This window comes from Syngnathus typhle, linkage group LG8, assembly GCF_033458585.1.
Source record: "Syngnathus typhle isolate RoL2023-S1 ecotype Sweden linkage group LG8, RoL_Styp_1.0, whole genome shotgun sequence".
Lineage (NCBI taxonomy): Eukaryota > Metazoa > Chordata > Actinopteri > Syngnathiformes > Syngnathidae > Syngnathus > Syngnathus typhle.
Window position 1 is genome coordinate 15,424,681 of NC_083745.1, and position 23,557 is coordinate 15,448,237.

The 23,557-nt window shown below is 45.0% G+C and overlaps 1 protein-coding gene across 8 annotated transcripts; it reads right to left on the bottom strand.

Annotated features, from left to right (window-relative positions):
* Positions 1–40: 40 nt before the first annotated feature.
* Positions 41–23,245, bottom strand: yipf3 (Yip1 domain family, member 3). Of its 8 annotated transcripts, XM_061285118.1 has the most exons (11): positions 22,971–23,244; positions 16,951–17,151; positions 16,763–16,869; positions 16,630–16,675; positions 16,478–16,570; positions 16,283–16,414; positions 16,063–16,176; positions 15,860–15,983; positions 9,676–15,303; positions 8,712–8,997; positions 41–1,919 (listed from the first exon to the last, which is right to left on the bottom strand). In XM_061285118.1, exons 1-9 carry the CDS (start codon positions 23,040–23,042, stop codon positions 15,200–15,202), a joined length of 993 nt encoding a protein of 330 aa, XP_061141102.1. In that variant the 5' UTR covers positions 23,043–23,244; the 3' UTR covers positions 41–1,919; positions 8,712–8,997; positions 9,676–15,199. The 8 variants fall into 7 exon arrangements, with proteins under 8 accessions (XP_061141102.1, XP_061141103.1, XP_061141101.1 ...); XM_061285119.1 differs by lacking the exon at positions 8,712–8,997; XM_061285117.1 differs by having other exon boundaries at positions 41–8,997.
* Between the last annotated feature and the right edge of the window lie 312 nt (positions 23,246–23,557).

Consider the following 23,557-nt stretch of genomic DNA (forward strand, 5'->3'; position numbering starts at 1 on the left):
TCTAACTTATTTTGCAAGAACCACATGGGAGACAGTTAAGTCTTTTTGGGCACCTGCAGGCGGAGAGTCCATTCGTCACTGTGCGTACAGCAATGATCGAATGACGTCTGACTCTCGCTTCCCACAAGAGCATCTTTATTAAGAGAAAAAGGGTGGGGGTGACAGTAGACCTAATAGACAAGTTAAAAAGCCCTTGACCTCTAGATTAGCAGAGCAGGGGATGTTTTACGACATTGTGTAGGATGGAACAAGCTAGGTTATTTATTACTGGTTACACACCAACATAAGCATAAAACTAATCTACCTAGGTTATTTATTACTGGTTACATACATTCCAACATAATCATATGATCAAGATAGTTTTGGAAAACCCTGACATATCCCTCCTGTTTTACCATACGATTATGTGAACCCGATCAATCAAACATAAGTAAGAAAATATAAAGAAGAATAGTAAAAACAATAATTTAAAAAAATCAATGAAAAACTGAGATGACAGCGGACGGGTTGGGGGAACGTGTAGGGTGAAACACGACAAAAACAACAAACAATGATAGCAACAACTTCCAGTGAAGATGAGGACTTTCCTCAATACTCCAGTTCAAACTTATTGTGTGATCTAAAAACCTGCTGGCCGATGTTAATATGCAGGAAAAGTCTCACACGGTCCCTCTGCCTTAGGCGACCAGAATGCTACCAATAAAAATAAATAAAAAGAAAAACACAGAAACAGTACATCATTGTATCCATCACTTGCGAAGCATTTTCGATGGTCAAATCATCAAGTTTCTGTAAAACACGCTCAGTATAATAGCACCTACGCAATCCGCATTTCATCATGGTCATCACATCCGTCACGACTAAGAAGTTGTATATGTACGTGTGCTACGGTAGAAGAGACAACCCTCATCACAGCAGACTTCAAACATGGGATAACACAGGTCGTAAACAAGCACAACAACACCAGCACAACAAGCACAGGAGACACTAGTTTCAACAGCAGTTGCCACCAGTTGCCAGAGAATAGCCATCAAAAGAAACCCCACTGTTGTGGAACTTTGTCATTTGACATGGCCTGCTGTAAGTTCTTCAGTGAAGCCATGGCGTCTTAGATGTGTGTGTCATTTTCTCCAGGAATGTATGTGCAACAGGAAGTCCCAATGATGTGGCACACACCAACTTGTGCTGCCGTCAACAAGTCCAGAACCATCCTGTTTTGCAAGACCATCAGCCTAATAGCCTGAATCTCTCTATTTTGTCCATCGTTGACTTGTAGTGAGAGATTCGCAAAGGATTGAAAACGATAGTTCAGTGTCTCGATGAAGAGTGAATGTTTTCCAACTCCGACCCAGGGAAAAAGCGCATGAACAACTTTGTCTCCAACGGACCATACTTTATGGTCGTCTGGAACATTCGCACCCCAGATAGGGTCATGAGGGTCAAAGGTTGCAACCGCTCTGTGTTGACGTCCAGAAGAGTTGCGTGCTGTCGTCAGCTGTCGACGTCGTATCCTGTAGGTGTGGTCCGTCACCCACACTGGTGCACACACTCCTGTCCAGTTGGCGGGCAGCATTGGATAAACCTTGTGACCACAAAGCCACCAGCCATTCTGGATGAAGTATGTTCCGTTCGATGGTGCAGACATGTTAGTCGGAGAGCCCTCCCCAACTGAAATGGCTCTCCTATCTTGACACTCAGCGGCGATGTCCAAAGCTCCCATCCAGTTTCCTCCTGGAGAGCAGTCACTGTCAATGCATTTGTGGGTCTTACTTCCTTGGATGTAACATGTATAGTTCTCTCCAGGCCGCCGCTCTGTGTAGGCCACCTTGGAATGGTCCCTCCCACCGTGGGCTGACCCAGTTCTTTCTTTTAACTACCTTGATGTAGACCCAGTCTCCTGGATTGATGGGGTTGTCGACCTGTGAGGAGGAAAGATCAGGCGGCAGTAAATTTGCATTTGACACATCTTTCAGTTTGAGCGTCCTTATCATATAGTCTGCCAAGGACTGTTCTTCATCTGCTTTTTGCAAATCTGCAGGGAACACAGGTAGTCTATATGGTCTCCCATGGATGATGTCGAAAGGTGTTAGCCCTTCTGAAGTGGGAGTAATTCTCATATAGAGCTTCACTAAATCTAGGCACTCTGGCCAAGATCTGCCTGTTGTTTCCATGCATTTTTTCAACCTGCTTTTGATAGTGGAGTTTGCTCGTTCCACCAGGCCAGCGCTCGCAGGATGCCAAGCGCAGTGGTTTTTTAATGTTATCCCAAGGTGTACAGCCATGTTCTGTACAACTTGGTTCACAAAGTGTGGACCATTGTCACTGTAAATGGTTTGGGGGATGCCATGAGTAGGTATGATGGCTTTGCAGATGGCTTTTGCCACTGTTAAGGCATCTGCTCGTTTAGATGGAACTATTTCCACCCATTTGGAAAATGCATCAATCATCACTAAGCAGTATTTGTGAGGTCCACTTTGTGTGAGCTCAATAAAATCCATGTGCATGATTTGAAATGGGTAAGACGGTTTTGGAAATGAGCCTCTCTTAGGTCTCATATTTCCTTGTGGATTATGTTTCACACAAACAGGACATGCTTTACAATTTTGTTTTAAGTAAGTATCAAAACCAAAGGTAGTGAATTGTTGATGCATGATAGACTTCATCCCTCCTGTCGACACATGGCAAGGCCCATGAGTCGCAATCGCTGCTGCCTTAAAAAATGATTTTGGTAAAACACGTTTGTCATTGATGCGGTGGATATTATCTGTATCCATCATTGCACCTTTTGTCGTCCACATTCGTTTTTCCACCATTGGAGCATTGCCCTGCATATCTGTTAGTATAGTCTTATCTATGAGTTGCGTGTCCTCTGAATCTATTAAAAAGAATTCATGGCCATGTTTCCCTGCTGCTGCTTCTTCAGCAATTTTGTCTGCTAATCTGTTTCCATTTGAGACTTCATCTGTGCCAGTGGTGTGAGCAGCACATTTACACACAGCTAGTTTAGCAGGTAAATGAATGGCCTGCAACAAGTCTTTTAACAAGGAGGCATGGGTAACCGTCTTACCGGTCGATGTTGTCATCCCTCCGCGCTCCCATTGTTTCGCAAAATAGAACAGAGTAGAAAACGCATACTGACTGTCTGTGTATACAGTGACTTCCTTATCTTCCGCTAATTGACAAGCTCTTGTTAGCGCAATTAGCTCAGCAGCCTGCGCTGACCTGTTGTATGGAAGCTTCTCCGCTTCAACAATCTGGTTTGGCAATTTCACAATTGCATAACCACTTTTATTGTTTCCTTTAGGATCCTTTGAACATGATCCATCCACAAACCACTTTTACCCTTTGTCAAGTGGCGTGTCACGTAAATCTTCTCTGGGTAGCTGTAGATGTTCTGTGGCATCCAAACAGTTATGTGGGGTACCATCCCCTGGCAACGGGACCAACGTTGCTGGGTTAAGGACTGTGCACCTTTTTATCACAATGTGTGGTTGTGACAGAAGTGTAGCAGTGTAAGACAGGTGTCTGGCTGGTGACGAAAAGTTCATTTTACTTTGCAGTAGCAACACGTCTACAGCATGTGGAACTAGCAGCTCCATTTTGTGAAAGAGCACCACATCTGCAGCTTGTCTCACTGCAAGCGCTGCCGAGCACACTGCTTGGACACAGTCTGGCAAAGATTGAGCCACTGGATCCAATTTTGTGGAATAAAATGCAATTGGTCTTAGTTTGCTGCCATGACTCTGCAGCAACACTGAGGTCATAAAACCATTCCTGCAGTCTGCTGTTTGCACAAAGGTTTTATTGTAGTCTGGCAAGATAAGAGTTGTAGTTTCTATCAGAGCCTGTTTCAGCACCACAAAAGCACTACTGCTACTGTTGTCCACATTATTTTTTCTGTCATTGCCATGGGGACTCCATGCACAATGTTCAGCAGCGGTTGTGTCTTTTCCGCATAATGTGGGATCCATGCTCTACAGTAATTGCAGAGCCCCAAAAATGACATTTGTTTTTTTGTTTCAGGTTTCGGTGCATCTGCAATGATCTGCTTTCTGGTTCTCTGTATCTGTCTTCCAGAAGCTGACAAAGTGTAACCTAAATAGTTCACTTCCTGTCTGACCCATTGTAGCTTGTTCTTGCTCACTTTATTCCCTGTTTTGCAGAGAAAGTGTAACAATGCTAAGGAGTAGGGGTGTAAATCGCGGGTTTTGTCACGATACGATATAATATCGATATAAAGAACTACGATACGATATTTGCCGATATCTTAAAGCCTGCTGCGATTCATTCACGATATATCGCGATATAGTGCTCTACGATCGATATTTTTTTTTTTTTAGTAAAAAATATATAACAATATCCTGATTTATAACAATTCATACGCAAAATCAACAAGGTACTGCAAACTCTTTATTTAGGAAATACAAGAGTATTGTAGTATACAAATTGCTTACTTTAACACTGAACTTTGATGTCGTGTTTTTTCTTTAAATGTGCGGCGAGATTTGTGCTCCCTGAATATTTGATCACCGCATGGCAGGATTTACAAACTGCACGTGTCTTGGCCGTTGAGCCATCTTTTCTTTGGAATCCAAAGTGCTTCCAAACGAATGACTTGAAGCCTAAAGGGGAGCAAATTTCCTCGTCTTTTTGGACACTAGCCATAGCACTAGCCCAGGAGCCGCGGACTAGTTGTCCCCTCCCCTTTCACGCGCGTGCTCTGCTCACAACACAACAACGCCGGAAAGAGGAAGCAAGCAACAATGAACTGGATTTCAAAATAAAGTCGCGTCTAATGTCCGAGGTCAAACACGGCGATATAAATCGATGTTTACCTTTAGCATCGATACCAATAAATCGTAGAGCATTATATCGATTAATCGATGTGTATCGATGTATCGTTACACCCCTACTAAGGAGTCTTCCTTGCAAGCAGCTTCAGTTTCAGAGGCTACCAGGAGATCATCTACATAAACTAGAAGTTGGCTTTTGTTTGACATCTGAAAATCAGCCAAACAGGCCATGATAGCTTGAATGAAAATAGTTGGACTCTCAGCAAATCCCTGTGGCAATCTGGTGTACGTATAGCTTTGTCCTTTAAAGGTAAACGCAAACCAAAACTGTGAGTGTGGGTGAATTGGCACTGAGAAAAATGCATTGCTAAGATCAATTACTGTGAAAAACTTCTGGTTAGGTTTCAAAGTGTTCAGAAGTGTGTGTAGGTCAGGCACATTAGGTGCACTTGTCTGCACTGCATCATTCACTGCTCGTAAATCTTGTATCATTCGGCAATCAATTTTATTGGCCTTTTGGACTGGAAAAATAGGAGTGTTGCAAGGAGAATCCGAGCACTTCCTAATGATTCCTCCTGTCAAAAGATCATTTATAACACGGGTAATCCCATTTATTGCCTCGTGTTTTAAAGGATATTGCTTAACTCTTGGACGCCACTCTGATCTTGATTTGATCTGTACTGGTGGAATGGACGTTAAAAGTCCTACACCAGATGGGCCCTTTGTCCACAGTTTTCAGGAAGCCCAGCCAATTCCTCCTCTTCCTTTTCATTAAAACAAATGTCAACTAGTCAGGTTGCCCTACCAACAGCTACTTCACACACTGTTTGCTTCCACATGTCACAACTGGTACTGTAGCTCCATCCATCACCTTTGTCCTCATAATCAATGAGGCAATCTAGTCATGCTGAGAATTTGGCTTTCCCTCTCCCCCTTCCTCCTTCCCTTGATTGGTTTTGTTTTGCAAAACGACACTCCCTTGACCAGTGTCCACGTTTCCCACAGTTCCAACAGTTGCCAGAATCTGGTGGGGGTTTTGAATTGTATGGTGGCCTTCGACCTTGTTGGCCTCTACCTCCTCTGCCCCTCTGGGGCCCTTGGAAGAAGACTGTTGTGTCTTCATCTAGGTCAGTGGTTCCCAAAGTGGGCGGTACCGCCCCCCTGGGGGCGGTGGAAAGCTCTGGGGGGGCGGTGAGGAAGAAAGGGGCGGTAGGGGGGCGGTAGGGGGGCGGCAGTCGATTTGTACACAACACGCACGCCGCTCTGGCCCAGTCAGATACGACAGCATAGCTACAAAAGCAAAAGCTCACGTTTGTAATTTCAAGCTTGTAATGTTCAGAATTTTATCTTATAATAAAAACCGCATTCTGGCGGTCAACATCATCTTGAGTTCAAGTCAACATGAAATTGGGGACTCGCCAGAACGCGCCGTGTTGTGTTGTGTTGAGCTGGTTAGGGCAATGGTCCCCAACCACCGGGCCGCGGCCCGGTACCGGTCCGTGGGTCACTTGGTACCGGGCCGCCAAGCCGCACAGAAATTTTTTTTTTATCGACGATCAATTAATTCAGGTCAAGACGCTCGTCCCGGTCACGTGACATGTTTCCCCAGTCGAGCCCGCAAAGCTAATATGTGGCGACAGGCTAACTAACCAGGCAGTGAAGCATTCAAAACTGCTTCAACACATGGAGACCAAGCAACCTGCAATAAAAGACAAACCTTAAATCACTTCGGGTGTCATTGTCTCCGATTACGTCTAGATGGGACCGGCTCGTTTCTGAGAAACAAACTCAGTGCTCCCACTAATTCAACGTAATGGTAATGATATTATAAATGTATTATTTATTTATTTATATAAATGTATTATTTATTTATATAAATGCCGGTCCGCGAAAATATTTCTGACATGTAACCGGTCCGTGGCGCAAAAAAGGTTGGGGGGGGTAGGGGGGGTAGGAGGGGGGCGCTAGGAATTCACTGGGGAGCCAAAGGGGGCGCCAGCCTGCAAAAGTTTGGGAACCACTGATCTAGGTCATTAACGTCTAGATGAAATACATCAGAACTTTTGCCTTTTTTTATCACTTTTTCAGCATGTCTGGCCCATTGCATAGTTGTTGTCACACTTGCAATATCTACTTCCACCAAATGTTTCCTCACCCAGTTGCCTATTTCAGGGCGGAAATGAGTAAGGAGCGCATTTTTAAGCTGTTGCTGATAAGCACTCTCAGCTGCATCATTGAATGGGATGCCACTATGCACCCTGAATTCTTTTTCAAATCTCAAGCGAAAATCATCAGTATCTTCCCCAGGCTTCTGCTTTATTCCTGCCAAATGACCATAATTCGCTCGTCTTTGAAATATAATTTGCACTCTTTGCACAAGATCATTCCATTGTGCGGCATACTCCCCTCCCAATTGATTTCCCTCAACATGATAGGGAAAAGGCCCTTGATTATTTCTACCTGTGTAATTTCCTCTAACCTTTGCCCAGTCTTTTCCCAAGGAAGACATTGCAGCTTCTCCTGCCTCATGCCCATTTAGTCTATAGGAATGTATGGTTCCAGCCATGTCTTCTGCCCCTTTTTCTGGGTCTTTAGCAACAGGGGTAATCCCTTCAACTGCTTTCCTTGTCTCTTCCAAAGTCCATGGCCGAAAAACATATGTATGTAGAGGTTGGCCTTCCCCTACAATAGGGTTCGGCACTTGGATCATTGGGCACACATCAACATTGTCTAAATTTTGGGAAAATCTAGCAGCAGTGGTCAAACCTCTTGTTTGTACAGGGCTTCTAATCATTTGACCCTGACATTTTTTGCTGTTATATGACGGAGGGCGCAGGTCTGTTAAGCTTGGATACAAGTTTTGCGCACAAGCAAACAGCCTCTCTTGCTCCTCTGCTTGCGCTGCATCCGGGACAGTGCGCCTGCGCACTGTGGCCTCATTGTCTTCCGGCCTGACAAACATGGTCGCAGCCTCATCACTTTTCATCTTTCTATCTTTTGTCTTTTGGATTTGTTCTCTTCTCTCTTGTGAAGCATTCAACCATATTCTAGCACAAATCAATTCTTTCTCTTTTCTTTTTCAGTCCCTCTGACTTCCTATTCACACTCTCCTCCAAAACATCAACCACTATCTTCCACACTTCAACTTTCAACTTCCCTTCTACTCCATATTTTTCTTCCACTTCGGCATGTATTGCATACAATTAACAAATTTACTCGCTATGTACTTCTCATCTCCGTTAAGAGCTAGGGATTTACCGTTTTTATTTCCCACCTTAATTTGGTATTTTAGGTTTATAAAATTTTTTTTCCAAAATTTATTCTCTTTCTTTGAGGATCCTCAATGCAAGTTTAAATTGAACTTTCAACAATTACTAGCCTGTATTATTGCCGTGGATCAATGCTAGAACTGCTATTTAGTCCATTTATCCTACCAGTCACTCTCAATCACACAAACTCCAGCGCTTTTTATTTCTAGGCCTATCCAGGATGGGTGCAAAACCCTTCCAAACAGCTTGGAAAAACGGACAAAAAAAAGAATCTACGCCCTTCTTCAATTAAGAAAAAAAACCTCTGTTTTTTTCTTAGCCCGTTCTTTCCACTGGGACTTGAACCCGAGCTGTTCTTTGGCCGGAAAAACGTACAAAGAAAAATCTACACTCTTCTTTGATTAACAAAAAAAGAAGCTCCGTGTTTCTTAGCACGTTCCTTCCACTGGGACTCCAACCCAAGCCAGATCCCTCAGCTTGGAAAAACAGACAAAGAATCTACGCACTTCTTCGATGAACGAAAAAGAAGCTCTGCTTTTCTTAGCCTGTTTCTTCGCCTGGGACTCGAACCCAAGCTATATTCCGTGCACCTCTACCTTTTACGCGTTTCACAACAACACAATCACACAACTTTAGGGCTTTAACTTACTTGTCCCCTTGATTCGCTGCACAACACCGGGTACCGTCAATCCACATCTGTCAGACGAAGGCAGACCTAAGATGCTGGCCCAGCGAAGAATTTCCTTCCCAGGTCTTTCTTTACCAGGTCCGGCTAAATGGACGCTGGCCCGTCGACGGTGTACAGCGTGTCGTCCTCCGTCAGCCAGATGGCGGGTATGAGGGTCCCGGGTTTCGGCACCAAAATGTTAGAGTGGTGCTCACTCTAACTTATTTTGCAAGAACCACATGGGAGACAGTTAAGTCTTTTTGGGCACCTGCAGGCAGAGAGTCCATTCGTCACTGTGCGTACAGCAATGATCGAATGACGTCTGACTCTCGCTTCCCACAAGAGCATCTTTATTAAGAGAAAAAGGGTGGGGGTGACAGTAGACTGAACAGACAAGTTAAAAAGCCCTTGACCTCTAGATTAGCAGAGCAGGGGATGTTTTACGACATTGTGTAGGATGAAACAAGCTAGGTTATTTATTACTGGTTACACACCAACATAAGCATAAAACTAATCTACCTAGGTTATTTATTACTGGTTACATACATTCCAACATAATCATATGATCAAGATAGTTTTGGAAAACCCTGACAGTGGTCGCCTTGCGGGTGAGATGGGAGGTGTAAATGTCCTTCAAGGCACGCAATAACAATGAGTAACTTGTCCTAAACACTTAAACAAACATTGAGTAAATATGGGATAACTTGTACGCAACTACTTCAAACCGTATATAACGCTTGACAAAGAAAAACAGTTCTGACCAACAACAATCTATGAACCAAATCAGAACACTTCGCCTATGCAAATATGCTCTGCTCATTGTTGGTGAAGACCTCTTACAGGAACAAAAACACACACACATAACAAAAGACATCTCTGTCACTAAAGAGGAAGAATTTAAATAACAGGAAAGTCATAAACATGTAAATGACAAGGCTTTACTTACATTATTCCAACGGTAAGCCAGAATGTATAGATTTACGATTTGCCAAGGAAAGAAAGAACCACTCACTGAAACACCACTTCTTTTATGCTCGTTTTCTCCAAGCTAACGGCTAACTTTATTGCAGGAAGGGCATTCGCCGTTATGCAACAACGAGGAGATTATGCTTCTCTTTGGGTAATCTTTATTTTATAACACTTATAGTAGTTTTTAAATAACGTGTATTTATATATACGCTTACATATTGTTATCCAATATATCTACTGCAATTTCACATTAGATTGCTGGTTTGAAATTTACTATTATTATTATTATTATTTTAATAAACATTTATGTTAAAATTTGTCTAGTGTTTTATTCCTTGTTTTTATATTTGCATACTAAAACATAAAAATCAGACATTTGGTTAACTGGTTTTTAAGTTTTACGTTGTTATATGAGTTGGTGTCCCCTTAAATAACAAATATCGGCATAACTGTTTTTTTTCCAACCTTTTATTCAAACACAATCGCATTCGGTATAATAACACCATCAACTACAAGCCAACAAATACAAAATTAAAACATCAATGTCGGCATAACGTGTGTCGGCTATGCTGTCTGTCAGTCACTCGTGAATCTTCGTGATCGACCAATCAGCAGCGCCAGCGAGCGTTAGATGGAGGAGGGACTTTACGAGTCAGTGACCTAATTTGCCCTTCACGAACGAGTCGCGAATTTATTATTTTTATTATTTTAATAAACATTTATGTTAAAACTTGTCTCGTGTTTTATTCTTTGTTTTTATATTCGCCCATTAAAACATAAAAATCAGACATTTGGCTTACTGGTTCAGAGGCGTAGCCAGGAATTTTTCCATTAGGGGCGCACCCACAGGAAAAAAAATCGAACATCACCCACGCCGTTCGCTGATCGCAAAAACAACATCCGGGTCCGGGTGGCAAACGGTAAATGGATAACATCGCGCACATAGAATAGCGCAAGCACATTCGCGCAAGACCGAAAGAAAAAAACGGCATGAAAATGAAGAATCGAAAAAGCTCGATTTTTTTTCAACCGGGTCGCAGGGAGTCCTAACCGGGGCGCCGCCCCGGCTCGCCCCGGCTTGGCTACGCCTCTGTACTGGTTTATATGACAATGTATATGTGTTTCATGTTGTTATATGAGTTGGTGTCCCCTTAAATAACAAATGTCGGCATAACGTTTTTTTTTTTTTTTTCAACCTTTTATCGAATCACAGTCGGTATAATAACACAATCAACTACAAGCCAACAAATATAAAATTAAAACGTCAATGTCGGCATAACGTGTGTCGGCTGGCATAGTAGCAATGCTGTCTGTGACTCACTCGTGAATAGGGGTGTAAATCGCGTGTTTTGTCACGATACGATATCATATCGATACAAAGAACTACGATACGATATTTGCCGATATCTTAAAGCCTTCTGCGATTTATTCACGATATATCGCGATATAGTGCTCTACGATCGATATTTATTTTTTAATAAAAAATATAGAACAATATCCTGATTTATAACAATTCATACGCATAATCAACAACGTACTACGCATGGCAGGATTTACAAACTGCACGTGTCTTGTCCGTTGAGCCATCTTTTCTTTGGAATCCAAAGTGCTTCCAAACGAATGACTTGAAGCCTAAAGGGGAGCAAATTTCCTCGTCTTTTTGGACACTAGCCATAGCACCAGCCCAGGAGCCGCGTACTAGTTGTCGACTCCCCTTTCACGTGCAGCAACGCCGCGCACTGCTCCCTGCTCCCGGAAAGAGGAAGCAAGCAACAATGAACTGGATTTCAAAATAAAGTCACGTCTAATGTCCGAGGTCAAACACGGCGATATAAATCGATGTTTACGTTTAGCATCGATGCCAATAAATCGTAGAGCATTATATCGATTAATCGATGTGTATCGATGTATCGTTACACCCGTAGTAATTAATGATTAAAACTTGAAAGTATCTGTTTATTGTATTCGTTTATATGTTTAATAAAGACAAAGCCATCACAAAACTGTTGTAATTATTTAGATTTTGATTTAAATTAGCCTTGAATAAAGACTAAGCAGTCACATGAATTAACAGAAAAAATGGACAGCCGGACTCGGACTCATGGCCAAGAGGCCGGACTCGGTGCAAAAATCCGACCGAGTCCACAGCCGTGGTGCCAACAGCCTTTAAAACCGCTATCATTAAACCGCTACTTAAACGACCAAATCTTGACCCGAACTGTCTCAGTAATTACCGTAATTTTCCATGTATAATACGCCCCCATATATAATATGCACCCTAAAAACGGCAAACAAAGACAGACACACAAAGAAACCGAAATTCCGTTTCCTCCATCCCACGGTGACGAGACACTACACGATAAACATACAAGTAGACGACACAAAATAAAAACAAGAAGGCACAAACAATAACTAATAAATAAATAAGATGAGTGATGAATAAATAATAAACAAATAACCCAATAAATAAGAGGAGCAAAACTGAGCCAGTGTGCGTACAGCAGACAGTAAGCATAGTGCAAAGTACAGGACGCTACGCAGAAAGGGGGGGCGAGGTCAGGATCCTAACAGCCTGGAGTATGAAGCTGTTGGAGAGTCTGGTGGTGCGGGAGCGCAGGCTCCTGTACCTCTTCCCAGAGGGCAGAAGCTCAAACAAAGAGTGAGCGGGGTGACTCACATCACTCACAATCGTGGTCGCCTTGCGGATGAGATGGGAGGTATAAATGTCCTTCAAGGAGGGGAGCGAAGCACCAATAATCTTACCAGCCATGTTCACTATGCGCTGCAGGGCCTTCAAGTTGTAGTCAGTGCAGCCGCCACCCCAAACAGCAATACAGCTGGAGAGGACGCTCTCAATGGTGGCGCGGTAAAATGTAGTCATGACGGCCGGAGGAGCGCTCGCTCGCCTGAGTTTCCGCAGGAAGTACAGGCGGCGCTGGGCTTTCTTTGTCAGTGATGCGGTGTTGGTGGACCAGGAGAGATCCTCACTGATGTGCACCCCCAGGAACTTGGCGCTGCTCACTCTCTCCACCACAGCACCGTCGATGGTCAGCGGCAGGTGTTGGGTGTGACCCTTCCGGAAGTCCACAACAATCTCCTTGGTCTCGTCGACGTTCAGCAGGAGGTTGTTGTCCCTGCACCACGTGGTCAGAAGGTCAACCTCCAGCCTGTATTGAGTCTCGTCTCCCTTGGTGATGTGACCCACCAGAGTTGTATCGTCAGCAAACTTCACTATACGGTTGTCGCTGTAGGTTGCAGTGCAGTCATGCGTCAGGAGGGTGAAGAGCAGCAGACTGAGCACACAGCCCACAAACAGCAATCTCACATACGAGTCCCTTCTCTCCAGGTGGGTGAGGGCCGAGTGGAGGGCAGAGCAGATGGCATCCTCAGAGGACCGTTTGGCTCGGTACGCAAACTGGAAGGGGTCAATGGTGGGGGGGAGAACGGATCGTATGTGCTCCATGACAAGCCGCTCAAAGCACTTCATGATGATGGGCGTAAGTGCCACGGGGCGGTAGTCATTGAAGCAGGACGGAGCGGGTTTCTTCGGCACAGGTACAATGGTGGCAGCTTTGAAACATGACGGGACAATGGCCTGCTGCAGGGAAGTGTTAAAGATGTCTGTGAAGACAATACTGTTGAATAGTTGAACAGTTTAAGAACAACATTTCTCAAAGCAAAATTGCAAGGAACTTAGGGATTTCATTGAAATCCCTACGGTCCATAATATCATCAAAAGGTTCAGAGAATCCACGAAAGTATGTTTACTGTCAAAACATCATTTTACATTATAATAATCTTTCTGGTCATGATATTACAATATAAAAGACAGTCACTCATGAAAATCAGTCAAAGCGTTGGCCACTTGAAACCAGTGTATGGCTGTCCATCAGGGTTAGGGAAGCTGGCCCGTCCGTCTCTTTCTCACACAGCAAGAGGGAGGTATTCTGTGGTGGTGACCAACAACTCCCCAACACCAACAGTTGCGCGGTCGGAGACGCGATACGGTTGCGCGTTCGGTGGTGCGCTGCAGTTGCGTGATCGGACAAATACGCCCAAATGAAAAAATGCTTTAAAAAGTTGGGGGTTTTTGTCTTGAAACGGATTAAAAATATTTCCATTATTTGTAATGGGAAAAATAGAGTCGTAATTCGACCGATTCGCTTCTCGAACCGCCTTCTGGAACGGATTGTGGTCATAAACCAAGGCTTGACTGTATTTTTGCTATTCTTGTTAAAATCACACATGTGCACTGGAAATGACAATAATAACACAGTGAAAGCCAAATTGAGCAAATTGGCTATTTCACAAGTGTGTCAAACTGGTAGCCCTTTGCCTTAATCAGTACCCAGGAAGTAGCTCTCGGTTTAAGAAAGGTTGGTGACCCCTGCTCTACGCTGTGGTCTGCTGGGGTGGGGGCAGTTCTGACCGGGACAGGGAAGACTGAATAAGATGGTCAGAAGAGCAAGCTCTGTCCTGGGCTGTCCTCTGGACTCCATTGAGGTTGTGGGTGAGAGGAGTACGTTGATTAAGCTTAAATCCATCATGGACACCTCTCACCCCCTCCATGAGATTGTGCGGTCCCTGAGCAGCTCCTTTAGCGGCAGACTTTTGCACCCTCGGTGTAGGAAGGAACGGTTCCGCAGATCCTTCATTCCCTCTGCTGTCAAGACTTTACAACGTGCATGCCACCTGATAAAATGAATGTTTTTCGTCTCTACTAGCAGAACCTGTGTTTGTCCTTGTCTTTTTTGTAATTCTGGCACTTGTTTTATTCTTGCACTCATATGGACTGCTGTGACAAGTGAATTTCTCTTCTGTGGGATGAATAAAGTTCAATCAATCAATCAAACAAACAAACAAACAAACTGACACCTGTGTGTGCGTGAACTGGGAAGGGATGGAGGAGACACACTCGCAACCGATCATGAGCGCTGGCTCATATGCGCGTTCCCGTTAGGACGAGTTTCATTTCTGTGGCTCGCTCTGGGGCGCGCAGGGCAGCGGACCACTTATTGATTTTATGACTCAATGCGTCAGGACAGTCTAAATGTAGACGTGGGCCGGCCGCGGGCCGCACATCATTATTTTAAGCAAAGGGGCAGAATAGAAATGTTTATATTTTCAAAAGTTCTACTGTCCCACACAAACATAGCCTTTGTCTGATGAATTGGTCACCCTACAGATCCCTGTGAGGGAGGCTACCACAGCTGGCGCTCCTTCTGCTTTCCAGTCGGACGTCCATTAGATCAGACCAACAGCTTTGACTGCACGTTTCATCGCTTTGTCGTTTTGTCACAAAATAGCCCTTTGCGCCCACCCACCCCAAAAAAACCACACACACGTTGTCAGGGAGTCCAAATTATGTATTAGATTCAAATTAACTAAGGGGGAGTAAATTGCATATTTACATGGCATGAAGACAACTGTAACCATGAAGAGAAGACAGAAGGGGTGGGAGACGTGTTGTGTGTGTGTGTGTGTGTGGGGGGGGGGGGGGGTCACAGGGCGAGGGCGACGGTGGCATTGACCCTGACATTTTCCACATCCCTGGCCACCCGCTGCATGGCGGCCATATTGGATCCTTCCAGGGAGTCCAGTATGCCTGAAAGCGCAAAGGCAGGAGAACGACGCACAAAAACCGCAAGTAAACATTTTGATTGTTGTAGACATGACGACAAAAGACAATGCTGCGGAGGAGCTTGGAGAAGAGTCGACAAGACCGGTCAGAGCAGATTGAAAATACAGGCAGGTATGTTTGCACACCACTGTATCGCTCGATATTAGCTAATGCGACCTCAAACTCAGAACCGCAATGGCTTTAGAACCATGACCAGTCAGCCGTGCCCAAAGCTGTGCCCAGACATGAAGTGTTAATACGCGGCGACAAACATTTGCGCATGTAAACATTTTGGATGTGGCTAATTTCTGCAGTGAAAACAATGTCACCGTAGCCACTTGTCGATATCCGTGATGTCTCAGCTCAAAACACGGACGACACCTTCTGAATTGTATCAAGTGATGAAACCGCCGCTGCCAAGCTTCCATCCAATGACACTTGTGCATTGTCAAAACATTTGGTTCTTTGTGCCCTGACCAGGAAGAGGCCACCTTCAATTAGAGCATTTCCTAGTTTGCCGCATTGAATTGTGCAAGCCTACCTTCCACCATCTTGTGGTAGGCAAAGTGAAGGTAGAGCAGGAAGAGCATGTGCAGCGCAGAAACTGTAGCACACAGCAGCAGGCGAGGCATGGAACCCACTGTGCGGGACAGCAGAGCCGCTACCTGATAGACAAGAGGCACTTTTGCTAAGACGGCGGCTGACCACGACGGATCCCCAGGGGCTGAGCAAACATGGCATCACCATGCGCAAGGTGGACAGTCCTCCCAGCACCAGCCAGAGAGCGTAGAAGAGCTGGTGAAAGTGCACGTTGTAGCTCACCAGGAGCGCCACGCAGTGGCCAAACAAGCCGTAGCCCTGAGCACAAAAAAGGGACGTGTTTTTTTTTTTTAATGATCCAGACCCGCCAATTGACACGCCTAATAAAAGACATGCGTGTGTCTGGGTGTCTGCCGTGTCTCACCAGTAGGGAGAGGCTTTGCAACATGGTGATCTGAGCATTGAGTAGATATGCCAGGAAGTAGATCAGAGAAGAAACTCCTAGCCAGTAACCAAAACACGTTCCGATGGCCGTTCCCATCAACGTACCCTCTCTCTGCAAAACACATGCGCGTGTCATCATGCTGCCTTTATTTGGGGTGGGGTGGGGGGCTCTCACAATGACAGTCCCGGATGTCTTCATCCCGTGCAACAAGATGGCAACCAATGTGAAGACCAGCATGAGCGGACCATAAAGCTCACCTGCAATCTTCTACACACAAACACAGTGTGTAAGCAGCGTGCTGCAAGTGACACAGGGAGTGAGCATACCTGAGGGAAGTTGATCAAGCGGACAGGAATCATGGACTCGGTCAACCTGTGCGTGCGCGCACACACAACAACAATCAACTTGAACATGACAAGAAAGGATGTCAGCAGAGAGCAAGTAGCGGCGGCTCCTTACCTGCTGCGCACCTGAACGGGTTCCACGTCAAAGTAGGGCCTCAGGATGTCAATGTTGGCGTACACATTGAAGGCTCGAGATGCCTGGCGCTTTCCTGCTTGCCACACCTCAAAACCACAACACCACCAGTTAGAGACCCACACCAAAGGTGAAAAAGCACAGAGATAAAATGCGCAAGATTGACTCACTTCATCTGCCACTTGCCTGCCCAGCTGACCCTTGAAGCCCTTCATACCCAAGAAGTCCCCGTCTTGGTCGTCAGCGTCCGCTGCCTCTGCCGCAACTTCCTCCTCTTCCTTCATCCTCTGATGTAGCTCTCCCATGTCCTCGAAACTGGAGCCTGACGTGTCATCCATGTTTTCCATGTCGATGACCGCCGAGCTGCCGCCCTGCGCCCAAAGCCGCCTATGTGTCACTTTGTTGGCCCACCCGCACAACCGCCCGCACACACGCCCGCGCGCACACACACACGCGCGCACACCCACACACACTAGGGCAGGGGTGTCCAAACTACGGCCCACGGGCCGCAGTTTTTATTGACCCGCAGCAAATTCTGAAACCATAATTGAATATGGCCCGCACAAGAAGCTTGAGCTCAACTCTGTTGCACTTCTCAGTTTCAACACTAGATGAAGCCCGCCACACAAATGAAATCAAGCGAAGAAAAACTTTTACCGCGAGTCCCCAGAAATGGCTGCACCGAAGAAACGCAAAATAGCAAGTGAGTGTAGAATATTTCAAACACGTTGGGAAAATGAGTACGTATTTCTTTAAAGAAATCATCAGAGAGTGTGTCTGTTTGATTTGTAATGAAGATGTTGCTGTGATGAAAGAGTATAATGTCCGCGCATTTACTCCCGGGAGCCGTGTCAGAAAGCTCGTTGCACACGCACAAGTGCGTGTGCGTACTCAGTAGTACGTAGTACAGGGGTCTCAAACTCAATTTACCCAGGGGCCGCTGGACGTAGATTCTGGGTGAGGCTGGGCCGCAGCAGGTGTTTCACAAGAAAAGCTTTTACAAAAACATTCCAGTGTTATCAAATGTCTTTGTTTATTCATCCTTTTTTGTCTTAGAAAATTTAAATAAATTAACAACTCATAAGAAAAAAATTAATCAGTAAGAAATAAAATGATAATAATAATTCAGCAGATATAGAAGACTGAATAAACCAAATATAGTTGCTGACTAGAGAAATGTAATTATTATTCAGATTCAAATGTCTGTATTAACAGCTCTTTAACCTGTAACTTTCTGAACATGAATGGAACATTGAACATAAACTGTTATGAACATGGCTTCTTCTGCCTACTTCTTACTGCTAGAGACCTGGCAGCGCTTCCTCTTGCATAGCCGAGCCACATTTGGCTTAAGGGAGGTATTTCTCATACTCCTCAGCATGTCTAGTTGTGTAATGACGTCTCAAGTTGTATTCTTTGTGCACTGCAACTTTCTCTGTGCAAATAAGACACGTCGGGATGCCCCTGTGCTCAACAAAGAAATATTGCACTTCCAACTTCTCCTGAAATTGTCTGTGCTCATCACCAACCTTTCTCTTCACTGCAGGCTTTGAACAAGACATGTTTGGGGCTTTTGTAATATTATTTAGTTCTACTTGATGTCACTGTCGCGTTTCAGTTTCGGTGTTTTTCGGCGCTTCCGCATCCGGTCACATTGTCGCGCGTTCGCAATCATAGACATAATAAAAGGGTAGACCCCGCTGGGGGTGCTGCGCGGCGAGAAATGCGGCCGCCATCTTGGTCAGATGACCAATCGCTAATTCTGTTGTCACGAGCCTGAGCTACGGGAGCCCACAGGTGTTAAAAATATAAAAACCCCAGATGCATGTGAGAAAAAATGCGCGGGCCGCATTAACACAAAGATTTTATTTCAGGCAGGGGGCCGCAAAACATTGTCCTGAGGGCCGCAATTGGCCCGCGGGCCGCGAGTTTGAGACCCCTGACGTAGTAATTTCATCTATCAGTGCTGAATTTCGAGTGTTGGCTGTGGAGGACTAGTGGTAGAGTGTCTGCCCTGAGACTGGAAGGTTGTTGGTTCAAACCCCGGCCGGGTCATACCAAAGACTATAAAAATGGGACCCATTGCCTCCCTGCTTGAAACTCAGCATTAAGGGTTGAAATTGGGGGGTTAGATCACCAAATGATTCCCGGGCGCGGCTCCGGTGCTGCTCACTGCTGCTCACTGCTGCTCACTGCTGCTCACTGCTGCTCACTGCTGCTCACTGCTGCTCACTGCTGCTCACTGCTGCTCACTGCTGCTCACTGCTGCTCACTGCTGCTCACTGCTGCTCACTGCTGCTCACTGCTGCTCACTGCTGCTCACTGCTGCTCACTGCTGCTCACTGCTGCTCACTGCTGCTCACTGCTGCTCACTGCTGCTCACTGCTGCTCACTGCTGCTCACTGCTGCTCACTGCTGCTCACTGCTGCTCACTGCTGCTCACTGCTGCTCACTGCTGCTCACTGCTGAGTGGCCCGAAGAAAAGAAAGGTGGACACTGATCCTGATTGGCTGATGGATCTGTGACGTCACTCGGACACTCCATTAGGTACACACCTATTTTCAGATGTACCTCCTGATTGGCTGTTGGATCTGTGTCATCACTCGGACACTCCATTAGGTACACAGGTTTCAGGTTTACCTAATTTTTGTTTCTTCTTAAATAACAGGCCACTTGATTTGAGAAAAGTCACGATCAAAGCTTAAGTCAGTGCTTCTCAAATAGTGGGGCGGGCCCCCCTTGGGGGGCGCGGTGCTATACCTGGGGGGGCGCGTGTGACCCTGGGGAACAGGCTTTTTTTTTGGGCAGTACGAGAATAAAGTGTAATTGCGTATCTACTACAGCAGGCGGCAGTGGCGCTCTCATTGTTACTTCTGTCACGTTTGCGACAGTGCAACATTTTACGACTTACAAGACAAGTTAGGATAGTCACGGTGGGGAGGGAGGGGCGCGAATAGTTTTCTTCTTGCTAGGGGGGGCGTAACAGAAAATAATTGAGAAGCACTGGCTTAAGTGAAAGTGAAAAGTGCCAATTTTAAACTCATGTAAACGTAAGGTATTTCAAACAGTTTTTTCAATGTCTGACTCTTCAGATATGAATGAAAGGCAGAATTTGTGTTTTGTGAGTTGTTCACATCTGCCTGAATGGCTTATATTTGGTTATTTTGTCATTTGAAAAATAAAGACAATTGTGACAATGAAATTTGTTTTATAACAGTGTGTATTTGCATGAGACTTTTGTAGTTAAAAAATGTCTGAAAAAACTATTGGCCCCCGGGCCCCTTCACTTTACTAAATCTGGCCCTCCTTGCAAAAGGTTTGGACACCCCTGCACTAGGGTGACCAGATGTCCTCTTTTCCCCGGACATGTCCTACTTTTCAGCCCCAAAAATATGTCCGGAGGGAATTTCAAAAATTGTCCGGGATTTTGTTCAACTGCCTCACATGTACAGTACATTGTCAATAGAACTGCAACTCCCTTCCATTTGACTCTATCCAGGTTTCTCTGTAATCGTTCGCAAATAAGTCAAGCCCTTCTCCTCAATTCTAGCCACCTTGCTGATTGTGTACACACACAAAGGAAGTAGGCAAGTGCTTGCCAGCGAGTGTACAAACAATGCTGAAACGAAAATGCACGTTCAAGGAGGAATTAAATCGTTAAGGCCTTTTTTTTTTTTCAAATGCTCCACCGATGGTCGTAATTCTTTTGTCTTTTTTTTTTACTTACCGTAATTTTTGGACTATAAGTCGCGTTTTTTTTCATAGTTTGGGTGGGGGGGGGGCGACTTATACTCAGGAGCGACTTATACATGGTTTTCTTTCACAAAATTTTACTTGATCATTAACACATCACTTACTTACAAGTATAGTTGACCACTTCACATGTTATTTTTAGGATAGTTGATCACTTCACATGCTTTGATGTTTTTATCTTGAACATATTCAAAACATGAAAAATAGAGAGAAAAAATCAAATAAAGTAATTAACACTTTTAAGCGCCATATCCTCTGGACATGAGCTCTGTCACCAGGATGACATAAAGGACGAGAAATTTGATTGATGGATTTAATGATTTGGAGTGACACAAATGGTTTGATAATATTGTTGTTTATGTTATAGTTATTTAAAATATAGTTTATATATCGTTGTATGGGCCTGTGGAATAATTTTGACTGCGGCGCGGCACACGGCATTGTTGACAAAGGACGATCGATGGATTTAATGAATTGGAGTGACACCGATGGTTTTATAAACGTGTTATTTATGTAATAGTTTTTTTTAAATAACTGAATGTTACGTCAGGTCTGTTCTCAGCTCCTCGTTTGTGTTTGTCACGTTAGCATACCTTATCGTTTAGCCTGTCGTTGCTCGTTCATGTCTGTTCTTGGTGCTGGATTTTGTCTAATAAATCATCCCCCAAAATGCGACTTATACTCCAGAGCGACTTATATATATGTATTTTTTTCACTTTTTTGGGCATTTTATGGCTGGTGCGACTTATACTCCGGAGCGGCTTATAGTCCGAAAATTACGGTACTTTTTTTCACTATAAAACTAAAAAATGTTAGTGCACATATATCAGGGATGAGAATGGCAAATGAAAAAAAACACTGAAAAGTAGCCGGGGTCTGGGGGCCGCATGCCCCAGTGGGTAGGCCGAAGGCCCCCCAATGGGGGGGCCTGTGGCCCCCGGCCTACTGCGGCCCCTATTGGGGCGGGGGCACAGGCCCCTGGCCCCCTGCGGCAACTGGGGGGGCACAGGCCCCAATTGAGAGCTGCAGGGGCTGCAGGGGCCACAGGCCCCTATTGGGGGCCGCACGGGGCCAGGGGCAACACCCCGGAGGGAGCTCAGGAGGAAAAGCTCCCTGGAAATGCCTAGATTTCTGCAGTAAAGCAACCTCAAAACTATTAATTTCATCACTCAATTTCAACAGTTTTGTTAAAAAAATATTTGTGCTTGGTGAGCTAAGGTGAATATAATACAGTCAAGCCTCGGTTTTCGACCACAATCCGTCCCAGAAGGCGGTTCAAGAAGCGAATCGGTTGAATTCCGAATCTATTTTTACATTACAAATAATGGAAAAATGTTTAATCCGTTCCAAGACTTTTTAAAGAATTTTTTCATTTGCGCATTTCTGTCCGATCGCGCAACTGCAGCGCACCGCCGAACGCGCAACCGTAGCTCGTCGCCAACCGCGGAACTGCACCGCGCTGGTTGCATTATTGTGACAGAGCCGTTGCTGAAATTTAGAAAATATTTTTAAGTCCTGATGTACTTTCCAAAATTTAAGTGAACTTCAGTGCGCAGGGATCTTAATTTAGTCCGATCGCGCAACAGCAGCGCGCCGGGCGCTCACTGTCGCATTGCTTTAAGAGTGTAAATATAAAAACGGTTTTCTCAACGGATATACACTATTCACGAAAATGATACTCCCAACGGAAAAAACACGAAAATCCGCGGATCCACGGAAGATTCTCATGCCTGATATGTTTTTGCTCATGTAAATACGTTCTTGTTGTTGTACATATGTACATAAACACAGACTGCGACGGACAATCCGATATTCAGAAATGATAATTGGGATCAACCTCCCATCTATCCAAGACTTGTACCTGTCCAGGACCAGGAAACGTGCAAGTAACATCTCTACAGACCTCTTTCACCCAGGTTGCAGTCTGTTTGAACTACTCCCCTCCGGACGGCGTTATAGAGCTCTGTACGCCAAAACCAGCAGACACAGAGACAGCTTGTTACCCCAGGCTGTTGCTCTGGTGAATTCACACCACTCTTAGAGTCTCAGAGTCACTGCTGTGCAATAACATCCTGGTCCCCACACCGTTTTTGAATTGTCTACAATATTTGTACTATGTGTCCTCTCTGCATCCATTGCAGCCTGGTCATTCTGGAAGAGGGACCCTCCCATCTGTGGTCTCTACTGAAGGTTTCTCATTTCCCCTCAGTTGGAGTTTTGATTTTTTCCTTGCCCTCCTGGGAGTTTAAGATCAGGGGATGTCTGAGAATATTTGTCATTTATCACATCCTGAGTGTTGTTAGTCACCTACACTTTGAACAGAGGCTGTGATGTACCGAGGTCAAATTCCTTGTTTGGCACGCTCACACGCACGCACACACGCACACACAGTGCTCGTAGACGTTCCAGGAGCTGACGACGGCGACACGGAGCCTACCTGGACGAGGTGGTCGTCAAAGCTCCCCCACGGTTCCGTCACCGTGCTGGTGTGCCCGGGGCCCGTCGACATAATGTTGTTGGGTGGTGGTCGTCCAGCTGTGCTCAAACGACTAATAGCTCCTTCGTGCGTTGGACCTACATAAAATTATTCCTGATGTGGATGGACAGTTTTACCCGTGAAATTGGCGTATAAACACAAGGCAACGCATCCGCTAGGATTTTTTCACAGACCGGAAAGAAAGAAACGCTTGACTCCGCCCAAACGGAGGCGTTACCGTGACGTCACGCATGGTAGAGAATGTGGCGTCTTCCGGAGGGCTTCCAAGATGGCGGGGTGAAAATACTTTTTTTTGCCGACAAAAAAAAGACATCCCCAATACCTATAAACACAAAAGAAACAAACCAAAGCATACACAAAAAAAAAACTAAAATGAAAAATAACAATATTAAAAACACATTTTAGACATCTTATATACAAAGAATATACAGCCAGAGCAAATATCTTTCAGAGACAGTCTTTCAATAAATGAGGTCAGTTTTACAGCATTCTTGGTGTTAATAAGCTTTAACGAATTGAAATAGGAT